Source organism: Dipodomys ordii, unplaced genomic scaffold (genome assembly GCF_000151885.1).
Source record: "Dipodomys ordii isolate 6190 unplaced genomic scaffold, Dord_2.0 Scaffold100, whole genome shotgun sequence".
NCBI lineage: Eukaryota > Metazoa > Chordata > Mammalia > Rodentia > Heteromyidae > Dipodomys > Dipodomys ordii.
Window position 1 is genome coordinate 686,986 of NW_012267316.1, and position 17,290 is coordinate 704,275.

General features: G+C 40.7%; 1 protein-coding gene across 1 annotated transcript; it reads left to right on the forward strand.

Annotated features, from left to right (window-relative positions):
- The first annotated feature begins 5,116 nt into the window (after window positions 1-5,116).
- Window positions 5,117-14,806, forward strand: LOC105993816 (myosin regulatory light polypeptide 9). The gene is made up of 4 exons (XM_013027178.1): window positions 5,117-5,231; window positions 10,876-11,074; window positions 11,711-11,872; window positions 14,298-14,806. The coding sequence occupies exons 2-4, from the start codon at window positions 10,891-10,893 to the stop codon at window positions 14,468-14,470; spliced, it is 519 nt and encodes a 172-aa protein (XP_012882632.1). The 5' UTR covers window positions 5,117-5,231; window positions 10,876-10,890; the 3' UTR covers window positions 14,471-14,806.
- Window positions 14,807-17,290: the final 2,484 nt, after the last annotated feature.

Genomic DNA, 17,290 nt, shown 5'->3' on the forward strand with positions numbered 1-17,290 from the left:
GCTCAAATGATAGAGCCCCATCTTTGAGCAAGAAAGCCGAGTGAGAGGCCCTGAGTTCAAATCTCTGTACACACACACACACACACACACACACACACACACACACACGTAGGCTAACTGCTCCATAAATTCCAAAGCTCAGTACAAAGTTGATTTTGAACTAAGAAACTGTTCATGGATCATTTTCCTGAGTCCTCACAACCACCAAATAGATTCTAAAATGATTAGGTCTTTCAGATATGCAAACCAAGTGATTGGTGAAGTTTCCTAAACTACAGTTCTTGTTTTAGGTTTATAGGGTAGAGAGTCCAAAGTAATACTTGCATTATAAATTCACTCAGTAACTACAACCTGATCGCTGTATTTCATTCACTAGTAAATTGCTACTAGTATCAATTATGTTTTGCTATGTATTTCAAAATAACCTATGATATTAGGATTTTTTTAACTGGAGAAGCATATTTTTGTTGATCGTGGGGCTTGAACTCTGGGCCTGGGTGCTGTCCCTCAACTTTTCAGCTCAAGGCTAGTGCTCTACCACTTGAGCCACAGCGCCTCTTCCAGTTTTCTAGTGGTTTATTGGAGAAAAGAGTCTCACGGACTTTCCTGCCCAGGCTGGCTTTGAACTGCGATCCTCAGATCTTAACCTCCTGAGTAGCTAGGATTACAGGCATGAGCCACTGATGTGTAGCTAAAATATGCTGTTTCGATTGGACTAGTTACTAATTATTTGCACAAGTGGCCCATATCAAATATGTGCTGGCACCAATGGCTGACTACACACTATATGAGGAGTGAGGGGATGCCCAGTCCTTCCTTCTGTCTAACATTTTGGACACTCACAGACACAAGTAATAATTCTGTTCTTCTATTGTCATTTGGGTAACCTATGAAATCATTAACATATTCTGAGCCTCAGTTTACCTGTGAAATTCAATTAATAATGCTTACCTCACAGGGCTGCTATTGATTACTATAAATATTGAGTTACTAAATCACTAGTAGTGTGGGGATTTTTTTTCAATCTTAACACTACTGACATTTTGGATTTATGCTTTGTCATTGGTGAGTGCCCTATGCATAACAGGGTGTTAGGCAGAAATATTTGACTTCCATGCTTTTAGTTGTTAATAGCAGCCCACTGGCTGTAAAAATCCAAAAATGTCTCTGGGCATTGCTACATCTTCCTCCTAGGGTAAAAATTAAGCACTCATTTCACTGATGTGGAGAAGTACAGTGTTACTAGATCATAATTCACATTTAGTGGGGTTTGGAAATTTAAAAATATTCAGTGATAACAAATATCTGCTATTGACTGAACACTCCTTGCTCTCCAAATTCAAATGATCATAGTTTATCTTCCAATAGGGAAAACTGTATTTGGAGATAGGATCGTTAGAAGTAATGAATGTTAAAAGAAGTCAAAGGGTGAGGTCCTGCCCTCCTCTAAGGACCGTGGTCTTACCAGAAAAGGAGATCTGTGTGTCCGCGTGTGCATGTGTGTGTCTTTCTGTCTCCCTCTCTGTGTTTCTCTCTGGCATATGAGGGGAGAGAAATCAGGTGGCTGTCTACAAACCAGGGAGAAGGTTCTCACCAAAAGTCAACACCTTGATCTTGGACTTCCCAACCTTCAGAAATGTAATAAATGAATTTCACTTGCCCAGTCTGTGCCTTTTTTGTGGTAGTCCAAGTAAACTAATACAGAATATAGAATTGTAAAGAATCATGGTAGTCAGGTATTGGTGATATATATATTGGTCGTGGGGGTTGAACTTTGGGCCTGGGCGCTGTCCCTCAGCTCATCAGCTCAAGGCTAGCACTCTACCACTTGAGCCACAGCACCACTTCCAGCTTTTTCTGCTTATGTGGTACTGAGGAATAGAACCCAGCGCCTCATGCATGCAAGGCAAGCACTCTACCATTGAGCCACCTTCCCAGCCCCAGTGATAGAAATTTCTTAACACGAGTTTTGGTTAACAACTCTTCTCTACACTTATTAAAACGTTCATGTAACCTATCTCATTTAATCAGAAAATTGGTAAGGTAGGCTGGAGAGGTATTATTTCCATCTTTCAAATTAGAAAATTGAGACTAAGGTCAACTTAGTGACTTGCCAAATTTTTCTGGTGAAAAGGTGGAAAAGACCTGGGTGTAGTGGCTCAGGCCTATAATTCTAGGTCTCTAGGAGGTTAAGGATAGTGATATAAAGCCAACTCAGACAAAGAAGTTCCTAGACCCAATCTCAATCAATAGCTTCAACACAGTGCTACCTATCATCCCAACCACTCTGGGAGCTGAGATAAGAAAGATGTCAGTTTCAGGCTTGCCTGGGCAAGAAAGTACATGAGACCTCATCTCAACAGAAAAAAGCTGTGTATAATGGCATAAAACTATCATCCCAGCCACAGTGGGAGGTATAACAGGAGGATCATGATCTAGTCCAGCTTGGGCAAAAAGTGAGACTGGATCTCAAAAATAATCAACATGAAAAAGAGTGAGAGGAATAGTTCAAGAAGTTAGGTCACTTGTGTGATCTGAGTTCTAATCCCAGTATTGGAAAAAGAAAGAAAGAAAGAAAGAAAGAAAGAAAAAGAGGAAGGAAGGAAGGAGGAAAGAAAAAATTAAGAGATTCTCACCTGCAGGTTTGCAAAGTTGTCCTGTAGAGTCCAGAAGGACAGGGACATCAAAGTGAGATCTTTGGTGGGTTCAATTGCAAAAACTGAGTATCAGAACATTAGGTGGAATGTTATGTCTTAAGTTTTCCACAGTGGTTTGCTCACTTGCTATATCTATATTAACTGAAGAATGAATACATGAAGGGATGAACACAGACCACATAGTTCCTGTTAACTTTCAATGAGGGGTATACTTGGAACAACTCCAATCAAGTCTGCTTCTGCCTTTGTCTGATATGCCTCTTTTCTCCTCTGCTGACCTCTGGGGACAGCTTTCACAAGTCCCAGGCAGGTATCTACACTTCTATTATCTGCATCTCTATTCTACTACTCCACCCCACCCCAGAGGAAGCAACAGTTCAACTTACACACACACACACACACACACACACACACACACACACACATCAGAAACCACAGCTCCAACTACAATACTTGGTAGTGCAGTTGCTTAATATGTGTTGACCCATCTGAGTGTCAGGAAGACAAGCAAGGGACACTAAAGAAGCAACTTTCAAGTTTAGGAAGAGTGTTCATTTCCTTACAGCTCTGAAGTATTTTGTGCTTTCTGTAGCTGGGAGGGAGTGGGGTGGCTCAAGCTCTGTGGTGCCATTCCACCCCCGTGTGGAGCCCGTGTGTACTGCAGGTAACCGCTCTGCCTGCCAATTCAAATTCCAAGAGCAAACCCACTCAGCCCGCCATTTTTTTTTTCCTCTCCCAGGAAGCTATTTCTTTCCTCTTTTGTGCTATTTGTCTGATTTCAGGGCTTGTTAGGGATTTTCGTTGAAAAAAATTTTTTTTGTATTTTTCAAACTGGCTGAAGTGTGGCTGCCTGTTAAGAGATAAGTGCCTTTCTATGCGAGTCAGGGTTAAGACAAAGCATTGCTAACTTGATTTGGGTCTTGTCACTACAGTATCTCTAAGCCTGTGGTCTAGCTGTGTGCCCAACCTTCCCTAATAAGAGTCACTTTGGACCCCTGCTAAATCCATGGCTCCCAGGACCTGCCCTTGGCTGTAATCCTGTGACTTGATGTGACTGATTATTTGTATTTTAAACTAGAACTCCTAAGTGATTCTGGTCATCAAGGAAGTCTGGGAAATGAATCACCTGTAGAATGGGTCACCTATAGAATGAGGGCTATTTTTTTCCATCTTTTTCCCCCAGTGAGTTTAGTTCCTTGAAGATAGCAGTTATACATCAGGCATATTTAAGATTATTCTGCAGTATTTGGAGCAACAATTTTCGTTTCAGGAGATGGAAGTAAGAGACAACTTGGAAAGCCAAGGCCCTACAGCAAACCCAAACTTCAGATCTGTGCTTGTCTTCACAATCCAAGAGTCTCAGTCGCATTAGTAGGCCTTCCCTCGGGCCACAGGTGATGTCAGCGTGTCAGCGTCGGGGTGGCTAAGGCTGTGGTCCTCACTAGCTCTTAGAATGGGGAAGGAGTTCTATTCGCTATCACAAGAAGCGTTGTCATCAGCGACCAAGGCAAGGGACGCTGAGAAAAATACTCCAAAGTTTATTATTTTCACCAAGCTGGGAGCTTTCCTGGGAGTGAGAGGTAGGACTGAGCCTCCCAACTGTCCTCCCACAGGTTTTCCTCGGAAAAGAGGCCCTTGTTGGGGGTCACAGAAGATTTGGAAGAGGAAGTCATCAGCCACTCAGCTCCATGAAGTCTGTCTAGGCCACAAAGACCAGGCTCTGGGCTGAGGGACACACACACACACACACACACACACACACACACACACAAAGTCTAAGCCACAAAGACCCCACACACACACACACACAAGTCTAAGCCACAAAGACCACACACACACACACACAAAGTCTAAGCCACAAAGACCACACACACACACACACGTCTAGGCCACAAAGACCACACACACACACACACACACACACACACACACACACACACACACACACACCCTTCCAACACGCCCCTCACCCGGAAATACGAGGGCCCCACCTCCGCTCCACTAGGTATAGAAGGCTTCCCTAGCACGTCCCGAGCTCTGCGCAAGCGCATTACGGCCCAGCAGCGGCGCACAAAGGTGGGGGCTAGGGCTGGTCACGTGGGTGCATCAGCCCTCTCCGCGATTTCCCTATAAGGTCTTGGGCTAAGAGGCCCCGCCCCTCGCCGTGCCCTGGAATGTGCTTTGAGGCCCAGCCACAGGACGGACGCAACCATCTGCACCCGTGGGAGGGGGGAGCAGGGCTTACGGTGCAAGAAGAGGACAAAACAAAATGCAGAACGTCAGTCACAGTCCCAGCCAGGCGTTCCGTATCCCCTCCGTTCTAAACCTCTCGCTTCATGCTTTCAGTTCTTGTAGTTCAACAGCGTGCCCGCCGACCACCCTGGCAGCCCCCTCCCGCTCGCTCCCCCGGGAAGTTTGGCCCACTCTGGGAACTGAGAATGGTGACCGCACTTCCTTCCGGTTTGCTCAGCGCAGGTCGGAAGTGTTGCTTTTTGGCGGCTCCCGGTGGAGAAGGGTGGTGCTTCGGGCGGCGCGGGGTTCGCTGAGGAGTTCGGGTTCTCGCGGCGGTGCCGGGTGAGTGGTGGTCGGGGCGGGGCCAGCCGGACCCGCGTCCTCGCGGGGCGACTCGGGATGGCAGCGACGCTCCGCGGGGATCGCTGGGCTCGGGGAGCGCACCTGGCTGGGCCGGTGTCGCACCTGGCTCCCGGGTTTGGAGCCGAGGTGCCAGCCCCGGGCATCAAAGGCCCCCAAGTGGCCCGGACGCACACTTGTCCCTTGTGCCCGGACTAGCAGCTGGGAAAAGGTGGCTTAGCTGGCTGGCGCCTTGGTCTTGGGCGATAGCCGGGCCCGCGAAATCCGAGCCGCGGGGGAGCTGACACCCAGACTATGTTTAGTCTGTAACGTAGACTTGTCCGATTCAAGGACGGTTGCGCCAAAACAGGAGCCCGGATCCCCTTCCCGCCCCCCCCCCCCGCAGCTGTTGGTGCAGCTGCGCGGCGCCGTGGGAGAGCAAGGAGCCGCCCGTGCGGGTGCCGGTGCCCGCATCTGATTAGAACTGCGTGGCTTTACGTGACGTTTAGACAGAGAGGAGCTGGGGGTTTGGTTTGCTTCCATACTTGTGTTCACTGTCTATTGGCCTAGGAACTGTTTTCGTTTAAAGCGGTTTAGTAGGTATTGGAAAGCATATGTCACTTCTTTAGAGGCGTTTGAAACAGGACCCGGCCGAGTGAATTTTTAACTTACAAAATGCTTAATCTCTGAAGGGAAAAAGGAGTTGTGTGTGTTTTTTAAATTGGTACGCGTTTTTTGGTTCCTGGCCTTTCGGACGTCTTATTTTAGAAAGCGACATCTTACTGTTTTCTGGCGAGTCAGCCTGACCACAAAGTGTCTCTGGGAAAGAACTTTTGGGTGTGGCAGTCCCAGAGAACTAATCCCACTGGCAACCGGAAGTTTACGTAAGAAATGAAAACTTGATTTTGTTGGAACGGAAAAACCTAGTTGAAAATATACTTTAAAAGATCTTTAAACACCAAAAAAAAAATCCTCCAGTTTGGGGGGGAAAAAAGTGCATTGGTTAAATGGGATGTAGATTTGATAGGAATTTGGAAAGCCGAGCAGATTATTAGGTGCTGTCACACTGCAGTTATCTGTTTTTAGTGCTGGTATTGGGACTTGAACCCAGGACTTCTGCGCTGTTTTTTTTTGTTTGTTTGTCTCTACCACGTGAGCCACATTCTGGCTTTTGGGTGGCTAACTGGAGGTAAGTCTCAAGGACTTTCCTGCCTGTGCTGGCTTCAAACCTGGATCCTCAGATGGAGGCCTCCTGAGTAGCTAGGATTACAGGTGTGAGCCATGGAGTGCCAAGCTCACACTATGCAGCTCTAAGATACGCATTTCCAAAAATTTCTTTCAACTATTCTGTAGAAGTTTTTAGGTTACATTTATTACATTTATAAATGTAGGTCCCTACGGTTTTAATTAAAGCAGTCTGATGCATAAGTATGGATTAGTGCTACTTGGTTTTGTAGATTTTTCAAAATCTCTGGATAGCATAGTTCCTACAAGTTCTGTATTTCTAAAGGTTCCCCAAAATCTGCTTGCCTTTGTGTATGAGGAAGACCTCTTTCAGGATTTTTGCTTTTTATTTCTCCCATGTCTTTGTCTGGTTTAACATCTTCCTTGGACATCATTTGTGTCTCTCCTGTTGTATTAACCCTTAATGATTTATTCTTCTAGCTCAGCAAACTATTTAAAACTATCTAAGAAGATTACAAACAAAAAAAACTACAAATTCATTGCCACCTATAGTCTCTCCAACTTAGAAGGAAGTTAGGCTCTTTCCATCTGTAAGCTGAATGTTCTTGATTACCCTTAATTGTCTTTCTTTCATCTCAGCCTCTGAAATCCTTATAGTTTGTTTGAGGCTGCTCTGCAATGTCCCAGCTTTTCAGGTTTCACACAACTACCGCTCATACCAAAAGTCTCATTAAGTGCTTCCCAAATAAAGATCCAGTGTAACAAGTGAGGATTTTGGAACTCTCAGGTGTTCTTCTAAATAGAGAACATTTACACTGATAAATGGCTCTTTTTTGCCGCCCCCCCCCCCCTTTGCAGTCCTGGGTTTGAATTTCCTTCCTAAAGCTTGCTGGGCAGGCTCTAACTGTCAAGCATGCCTCCAGCAGTATATTTTGCTAGTCGCTTTTGAGATAGGGTCCTGTCTAGGGTGCCTGGATGCATTCCACCCATGTTAGGCTCCCCAGTGCAGATGGGGGCCACTGCATCCAACTTTCATTAAGAGGTCACACTGTGATTCCAACAACCTTAGCTCCCACCTGGAACTAGGATTCCAGGCACTGTGATAAAATATTTTCAGTTTTAATTTGTCCCAACTTTTAAAACTGACACAAGAGCTGCACACTTCAAGAAGGCTTGTCATTTGCTGAGTTCAGCATCACTTGTTAAAGGTGCAGTAAAATAGACAGTGAACTATTATTCTAAAAGGCAAAGAAGACAATGCTAAAATCAAGGATGATCTCCATGACATTGTAGCACTGTTCCTGTATCCCTGCTTATTTTATTCCTACTTTTAGTTTGATAAGAAAAGGTAAAATCACATTTCCTTGTTTTGGAACAATTGAGAAGCTAACCATACTGTTACTGTACAGCTTCCAAGTTTCTGGTAGTAAATGATCTCACAAATTAAAATCCAGTTGTGAAAAAGGCCAGGTTGTTTGATCAGTGTTACACTGTTTTTGATAGAATTAAGTGCCTTAATTATTAGAACCAAGACTAGCAACCAGATCTCTAAATTCTGAGGTACTTTTCAGCTTCCAAATGGGATTTAAGTGCCCACCTAATCTTTTTAGAAATCTACAAAGTTCATCCTGAATTCAAAGTATTTGATATCATGTGCCACCTGATTTATTTAATATTTTCTCACTTTTTTAACTAGAGTCATACCTCTAGAATGAAAATAATGCAAACTATTGGTTCGTCTCATAAGTTGAACCAATCACCACATTTCTTCTTAGTTGCCTTTCCAACTATATTTTAAGCTCCTCAAAGATAGGGCACCTATATGGATTACATTTAACTTTTAACTAGTAGTCAATGCTAATAACATTTTATATACATTAGTGTAATAACTGCTCATCATGTTGATAGGATAGAGTACTGAGTGATCCAGAGTTCTGTGTAAGACTTGTTGGTGCTGACAAAAAACAAAGACATTCTTTGAACTGTTTCATAATGCATCTTCAAATTAATACATTACAAAATGCCTGATTAAAAGAACAGGACAGGAAGTGGCGCTGTGGCTTAAGCGGTAGAGCGCTTGCCTTGAGCTGAAGAGTGCAGGGACGGCGCATCCAAACCGAGTTCAAGCCCTACAACCAACCAAAAAAAAAAAAAAAAGAACAGGACATACATAAAAAAAATTGAAAACTACATACATGTATTAAAACTAAATTCAAAAAGATACCTAAAACTTCCACCAAAATTAGTACTTCTGGTTTTACAGGTTAGAGAATTAATATGTCAACTGTTTGGCCAACTATCCTCACCAGTTTCTTTGTTCTTAAAATAACTGACATTGCTACATCATTAGGGAAAGACAATGGTGTCATACAGAACAAAACTATTTTTAAAGATGTACTGTGGCTTACCAAAGGCCTGACATGTCTGAGATATTAGATGAACTGGCAAAAATATGTGTCCCTCACTGAGTATCACCTGCTCACCCCAAGTCTAACGTACATATAAGAGATGAGGATAATATATTCCTTGTAGATCTTAAAACATGAAGGGGAACATAGAACTTTGCATAGTTTAATGAGGTTTAGACCTCCCCCAAAGTATTGCAGAATGAAAATATGTATTCATTAATAACTCAAATAGATAATGAAAAGCAGCCTCATAAAGGATAGTTAAATCTGAAAATTTGGGAGTGGTATTTTCCAATGACATTCCACTGTATTGTTAAAGAGTGTTCTATAATGGATTGGCTGGAATTTGTGACTACTCTTTCTGGAATTTCCTGCTAAAATATGAAAACAGGCAGCTAAAAATAATGTGAATTGAACTTTTCAAATTATTTCCATAATTAAGTTTAGTCTGTGTAATATAGGATAATCAAGGAAAGAATGTAAGAAAAACGTTTTAAACTCATACACATACTCTAAGGGTGACTTTGAACGCTGAGCTCTAGGTAGTATTTCATTCTTTGCAATCCTCAGACTTATTTTTAGAGCAAGGGCATAGTGTTTTGCCACATCATAGCTAAATGTTTTCAGAACGTAAGCTTTAAAACTGTTATCCTGGTCAGAGTGAAATCAGTAGTGACTATTTTAGACCAGCTCAGAAGAATATAACTCAGTACAGTGTCTTAGTCTTGCTCATCAATCAGGAAGGAAGTTTGCTGACTACCATCTCTACTCCCAACTCTGAAGGATGGTATGGTAGAATTGTATTGGGATAATTGGATTTTTAATATTGAACATGCTTTCGTAGTGTTTTTAAAATGGAGTGTTGAAGAAAAATGCCTTAATTCTCTGTATTATCAGGCATATTTTTTAACTTATACTCTACAGGGATAAATTTAGGTTATTAGAGAGCAACGATAGTCTCTTTATCTCTTAAAATATTCTCTGAAACTATTTGAATTGTTCGAATTTCATTCTTTTATTTATTATCTTTAGTTGCACAAAGGGGCTTTAATTGAACAAATCAATTAATAAGTACACTACATCTTGATTATTAGGGTGATAACCGTGCTCCAATTTTTGTGTAGAGGTCTTACTAAGTGATTTAGTGTGGCTCAGATGACTAGTCTGGATGGAATACACGGTGCCTATGAAACTTAATTAGAGATGAGTTAACTTTAGTTTTTTATACTTTACCAACAAACATCGAGCAAAATGTTTCTTGAAAAACTTGGAAGCAAGAAGAAAGAGTGCAATAAAAGATTTCAGTTGAATGTAGATGAGCACTGTCAGTAGTGATTAGGAGAGAAGGTCTGTTACATCTTGTTAGCCTTCTGCTTCCTTACCTTTCTCTCCACTATATATAGATGGGATCAGTATCTTAGGTGAGGGCTACAGAAGGATGGTCCTTTTGAAGATAAATGTGTGTTTTGTAGCACCACCTTAGTGTTGAAATTTAGAACCAGCACGGTGTCCCGCATACCTAAGTATTTGATTAAACCAGCTGTTAAGCTCTATGGCAGTCCTGGAGTTGTGTAAGCTTGTCTGTAAACCAGTGGCAAATCACTTCAGCTTTTTTGACTTGATAATGGCTTTAATTTGGAATTTGAAGTAACCGCCATTTATAAGAATTTACAGTTACAAAGTGGGTAAACTGAAATCATGAGTCTGGATTTTCATTTTTAGCCTAAATCTTTGTGTCATAGTTTCCATTATGTGAGAAATTCTTACCAAGTGATACTGTTTGGAGTGTTTCACTTATTTTTTAAAATTATCTTTAGCTGTACAAAGGAGGAGTGGACAAAAGCAGTTTATGAACATAATATATCCTGATCAATACCACCCCTTTCAGCATTCTCACCCAGCCTATCCCTTCTTGGATTCTTGGGATATATATCTAATTAGCTCAAACATATCAGAAAATGGATTTTGTTTACTTTTGTTAATTACTGTTTTGATTGGAACTTAAGTCAATTTAAGTGCTGATTTTGCTTTCATTGTGTTTCTTTCTTAATTAGGATTTGACCATCACCATGTCGAGCAAAAGGGCAAAGACCAAAACCACCAAGAAGCGCCCTCAGCGTGCAACATCCAATGTGTTTGCTATGTTCGACCAGTCACAGATCCAAGAATTCAAAGAGGCCTTCAACATGATTGACCAGAACAGAGATGGTTTCATTGACAAGGAAGATTTGCATGATATGCTTGCCTCGTTGGGTACTGCTCAGACTTAATATTAATATATTGGGTAGAATTTCCCTAATGATTTTTTTATTTATTGAGTCTTAAGGCTTTATGAAGTCAGACTCATGAATCTATTGAGAGTTGGGGAGTGTGTATATGAGAAAGAGAGAGACTTAATTATGAAATTAGTTCTGTTCCTCCTAATGGAATATTAAGAATCTTTTTTTTTTTAATTTTTTTTTGGGGGGTCCAGTCGTGAGGCCTGAACTCTAGGCCTGGGCGCTGTCCCTCAGCTCTACAGCTCAAGGCTAGCACTCTACTATTTGAGCCACAGCGCCACCTCCACCTTTTTTTCTTTTTGCTCATGTGGTACTGAGGAATCGAACCCAGGGCCTCATGCATGCAAGGCAAGCGCTCTACCATTGAGCCACCTTCCCAGCCCCCGGAATATTAAGAATCTTAATGGAATCTTAAGAATCTCTGAAAATTTTAGTGCAGACTATATTCATTGAGAAGACCTTGTTTCCCTAAACAGTTTTGCTATACAAATGCAAACTATGTATAGATAGATGGTCACTTTCTTGCTGAAATGTTTACTGTGATATGTTTACCATGATATATAGTTGATACGTTTTATAATGTAATCTAATTACGATTTTGTATGTTTAGGAAAAAACCCAACTGATGAGTACCTGGATGCCATGATGAATGAGGCTCCAGGCCCCATCAACTTCACCATGTTTCTCACCATGTTTGGTGAGAAGTTAAATGGCACAGACCCTGAGGATGTCATCAGAAATGCCTTCGCTTGCTTTGATGAGGAAGCAACTGGTAAGTCAGAGATAACCTTTACTTACAAAGTGACTTAGGTTTTTTTTAGTTATGGTAATTAAATACACAATAATTTAAAATGTAATGGACAGGGTTTTCATTTGGTCTGTTCATCCTTCACCTTACTGTCTACAATAGGTTGTATGTGAAACCTCTTTGGGAAACTTAGATTGCTCCTTTACTCGAAGGTTAACTCCACAAGGTACTTGTTAAATGAATAACTTTTTCCAGAGCAATCCTGAATAAAGAATTTCTCGTCATAGGCTGGCAGCAGTACAATCCTGTGTTTGCTTAACCTGTATTCCTCAACTCTAATAAAACAATTTAAATCTGCTATCTAACCTTTATTTTAAACCAAACAGAGCCTAAGCTCTGGAATCAGACTACCTGGATTTAGATTCCTCTTCTGCTGCATGATAGCTGTGGAATTTGGGGCCAATTACTTAATTTCTCTAAGATAGGTTTTCTTATTTGTGAAGTAGGCAATAATACTACTTACCTCATAAAGTTGCTGTGATAAATTTGAATGCACTCACAGAAACAAGTGTAGTCGGGGTGAGGGGCGTTATGGAGCATGCCAACAATCCCAACACTTACGAGACTGAGGCAGGAGGATTTGAGAATTTGAGGTAGGCATAGCTACCTAGCCAAAGATGTAGTTCAATAATAAAATGTTTACCAGAATGTTAAGGCTCTGGGTTCAGTCCTTAGCACTTCAAAAAAACAAAAACAAACCACTTAAGTTATTTTTGGAAAGGCTAGAGTAGAAAAAAATGGGAGAGACATACTAATTCTCTTCCCCCAACAAAGATATTTCTATATTGCTTGAATTGGTTTACTGTGAATCGGTATTACTTTTTTTGTATTTGGTACTTGAGTTTTGATCTTAGGGCCTTGCACTTGCTAAACAGATACTTTACCACTTGAACCATGTCCCAAGCCCTTTTTGCTTCAGTTATTTTTTCAGTTAGCATCTCTGGTTTGGGCCAGTCTGGACATTGCTCCTTCAACTTAGGCCTCCCATGTAACTGTGGTGACAGGCATGAACCATCACATTCAGCCTTTTCGTTGAGATGGAGGTCTTACAAAATTTTGTCAGGGGTTACCTTGAACCATGGTCCCCCCCCAAGTACCTAGGATTATAGGTGTGAGCCACCAAACTTTTTTTTTTTTTTTTTGCCAGTCCTGGAGCTTGAACTCGGCCTAGGAGCTGTCTCTGGGTTTGTTTTATTTTTGTTTAAGGATAGCACTCAGTTGGGCCACAGCTCCACTTCGAGCTTTTTGGTGGTTAAATAGAGATAAGAATCCCATGGTCTTCTGGTACCAAACTGGCTTTGAACCTTGATCTTCAGATCTCAGCCTCCTGAATAGCTATATTACAGGTATGGATTGCCAGCACCAGCTCTTTTTTAATAGAAGAGAATACAGCTATCTAAAAGATATGTATAGGTTTTGCTGCGCAGGCTAGCTTCAAACTGCAATCCTCATCAGCCTCCCGAATAGCTAGAATTACAGGCAAAAGCCACCAGCACCCAGCATGCACTTGTTCATTTATTTCTGTTTTTATATCTATAAGTAGTTGTATTCTTTGGGCAGTCAGGTTTCAAGACAACCTTAGCAAAAACTCAATAAAAAGCAGACCAATTATTTCATCACTGCACACACCTATTGACTATCACAGTATCAATGATACATTGCTGCCTAAGTATTATGTGTTTGCTGATGCTAGCATGTTTGATATGTATGTTAGGTTTATAAACATTAAGCTCATTTTAACCAGCTGTGATGTTATATGCCTGTGATGTTATATGCCTGTAATTCCACATAGAGACTGGAGATCACAAATTCATGGCCAGCTAGAACTACATAGTAACACTGTTTCCCTTGAAAAAAAGTAAAACAAAACAAAAAAGTCAGAGGTAAAGGAAATGCCTGAAATAATATAGCTTGTTAAATTGGGCCTTGGTACTCTACTATTTTTTCCACTGGAGCACTTTCTTCACCTTTATGATGCCATATTGATTTCACTCAGTTATTTTTTCTTTTACTTTTTGATGTGGTATTCATTGTAATGTGATAATTAACTGCTCTTTCCTTATATAATAGGAAATAGGAATTATAAAGCTTAGATGCCTGGGTCATACTTTACTGTCTTTGTTCCAGGGTAGGTTTAGTCCCTGCCATCAAAGATCAGAAGATGTGGAAGCTGAGTGACAGCAGAGTAATATAATGGCTGCTAAGTAGCTGGCCACTGTTCTAAGCACCTGTCTGTTGAAGTTGTCTAAAGTGACTGGAAACCCTGTATTTCATGTATTATCATGTATATAGTTTCTTACTGTAGAGAATGCACAGTCAGGTGTATGTATTACTTGTAACTAACTTTGAGAGTAGTATATATTCTGATCCTCAGTTTTTCATTCTCTAGGCACCATTCAGGAGGATTACCTGCGGGAGCTGCTGACAACCATGGGTGATCGCTTCACAGATGAGGAGGTGGATGAGCTGTACCGAGAAGCCCCTATTGACAAAAAGGGCAATTTCAATTACATTGAATTCACACGTATCCTCAAACACGGAGCAAAAGACAAAGATGACTGAAAAGAACTTCAAATTCCAGCCATATGTTCCTTATTGCCACTCTGGGTATTTCTGAGATTTTTCTCTTAGAGCCTGTTGCATGCCCTTAGCTATAGAGCTTTTGCTTTTCCTGTTTTGTATTTATTCTCAGCCATTTGGGCACATGTATCTTTATAATCAGACTGGAATTGGGACTTTTTGTCATTCTCAGAATAGAAAATAGGGTAATTTAATTTACCAGTGGTCCCATCCCCTCCCCCAAGTAACTGCAGTCCACACAGAGTCAATATATTTTTTCAGAGAAAGTTATTCACTCAATTTTTTCTGAACCATAATTAAAACTTTATCATAAAACACTTGTTTAAACTTCTTATTTACCAAAGTTGACTTTTATCAGTTGCTTTTCAAGGGAGAGTCAATGAAGTAGGTCTTAGAAAATAATATTCTAGGTCTGGACCTGGTGACATAATCTCTATAATCCCAGCATTAGGGAAGCTGAGGCCCGAGGAGGATCATGAGTTCTAGGCAGCCTGGGCTACATAATGAGTTAGAAGTCAAGGTGGGCATATGGTAAGACTCTATCTTAAAAACGAAAACAGGAACAACAAAAAGAAAGATTTTTGTTAGGCCTCTAATACTCCTTCCTTTTAACTACTCTCATCCGGTTTCCTGTACTGTATTTTTTTGCCAGTCCTGGGTTTGAACTTAGGGCCTCAGCACTAAGCTTTTTCTCAAGGCTAACACTTAACACTTGAGCCACAATTCTACCACCTGAGCCAGTGCCACTTTCTGTTTATGTGGTACTAAGGAATTGAACCGAGGGCTTCATGCTTAGTAGGCAAGCATTGTACCACTAAGGGGGCGTCCAGTGGTGGGGCCTGAACGCTGGGCCTGGGCACTGTCCCTCAGCTCAAGGCTAGCGCTCTACCACTTGAGCCACAGCGCCACTTCCGGCTTTTTTTTTTTGCTTATGTGGTGCTGAGGAATCGAACCCAGGGCCTCAGGCATTCAAGGCAAGTGCTCTACCACTGAGCCACCTTCCCAGCCCTGTCTTCCAGTTTTTAAAGCAAGTTTCTGTAAAAATCAGTATAAATATCATTTTAACAGCTATAAGTTCTTAAGTTTGGCAAACTTGCTTTTTCTGTTCCCACTTTTAACTGCTCTAAACTTTTGTACGTGGTTTTAAGTTATTTAAAATTATACCAAGCCATTGCATATAATTTTCATTTTCCTATTTTTTAAAATTTTTTCTATTCATGAAAAGGTGATGTACAGAGGGGTTATAGTTACTAAGTCAAATAAAGAATACATTTCTTTTTGGACAATGTCACCCCTTCCTTTGCTTTCCCAGTTTTTCCCTCCCCATTTTCCTATTTTTAAAACTTTTAGCTTCAGAGGTTTTGTGGAATGCTTGTATCCAAAAGACAGATTGCAGAGTTTGTATTTCTGGCTGTTGGAAGCACAGTATTTTTAAATTATATATACTTTCCTTAAATATGACAGCCCCTATTGAAAGACTATGTTTGTTTATACAGAAATTATCATCATGAGTCTGTGAATTTTAGACATTCCTGACCTGCCCACAATCAAAACAGCTGAAGCTACATTCTTAGGAAAGTGAGGTCATTGTTTTAATTCTAAAAATAACTTTTGCTGTTTGTACATGGTAGGACTGTTGCACAGTTAACAAGGGAGTGGAAGACATTTTCATTCTCTTTAGGCTTCAGAAATCTTACTCTCAAAGATTCATGAATTTAAAAAAAATAAAACATTGAGGGAAAGTTCCTTGCAAAGAGTGAAAATTAGTGAAGATGAGTAACTAATAATTACTTTAATAATTTCAAGTTTTATGCTAATATTAACAAGATAATCTTTGGAGAAAACCATGACCTCATTCCAGTAAGTGTCTTTGGGCAGCAGTCCTTTGTACACTGTAGGATAGGAGAGCTAGATCCTTTAAGCTGGTAAGACTGGTTATGTAGAAGAAGAGTGGAAGGACTTGTAACTAGTCTTTGCCCCTTCAAGGTTAGATTCATAGAAGCTGCCTTACTTTTCTTCCTCAATTTCATTCAGTGCTATAAACAAAAAGAAAAAAATCTGTGCTATTATTAGGGCTTGAATTCAGAGCCTTGTGCTTTTCACTTGTACTGTACCTCCATTTACAGCATTTTGCTGGTTAATTGTATGACTCTTAGATTGGTCTGCCCTGACCAGCTTTGAACCTTGATTCTCAGATCTCAGCCTCTTTAATAATTAGGATTACAGTTTCAAAACACTTGCATCCGGCTTCAAGCTGCTCTTAAGTATCAACTTCCTCATCAGGAAAATAGGAATAGTACCCTCCAAGCTTTTTGTAAAAATAAACACAAAAGACATGGTCTGGTGCATAATTGGTATCCAAATAGTTAATTCTTGTTTTGCTTACCAGTGAAATTCTGAAGAGAACCTGAAGAGGAGATAGGGTCTTTAGAGATTAAAGTCTGAAAAAAGAGAAGAAAACGGGAAGTAAAACAGTCATATTTGGAAGGTTGGAAGAGATGAGCCATATGAAGGGACATTCTTCGTAAAAGAGAGCTCTAGAAAGAGTAGTGAATATAGGAGTTTAATAGAAGTTGGAGATGAAATAAATGCTAAGTTTAGGAGAGAAAAGTCCATAGTCAACTTACAAATTATTTCAAAGTAGAATTTCATGATTGTAAAGAGTATGAAAATTTAGTTACATAGAAATGCTTGAGAGTTTACCTTGTACTTTGAATTTCCTGAGCCAGATTTATGTCACATTAAGTTCTTCTTAGGAGAATAATTCTTAGCTCCTTTGCACCTTGGTTTTTATATCTCTTG

Coding starts and splice junctions, on each gene's coding strand:
- LOC105993816 (XM_013027178.1), top strand. CDS start 10,891: ATGTCGAGCAAAAGGGCAAAGACCAAAACCACCAAGAAGCGCCCTCAG. Junction 11,075..11,710: donor TGATATGCTTGCCTCGTTGG/GTACTGCTCAGA, acceptor TTGTATGTTTAG/GAAAAAACCCAACTGATGAG. Junction 11,873..14,297: donor CTTTGATGAGGAAGCAACTG/GTAAGTCAGAGA, acceptor TTCATTCTCTAG/GCACCATTCAGGAGGATTAC.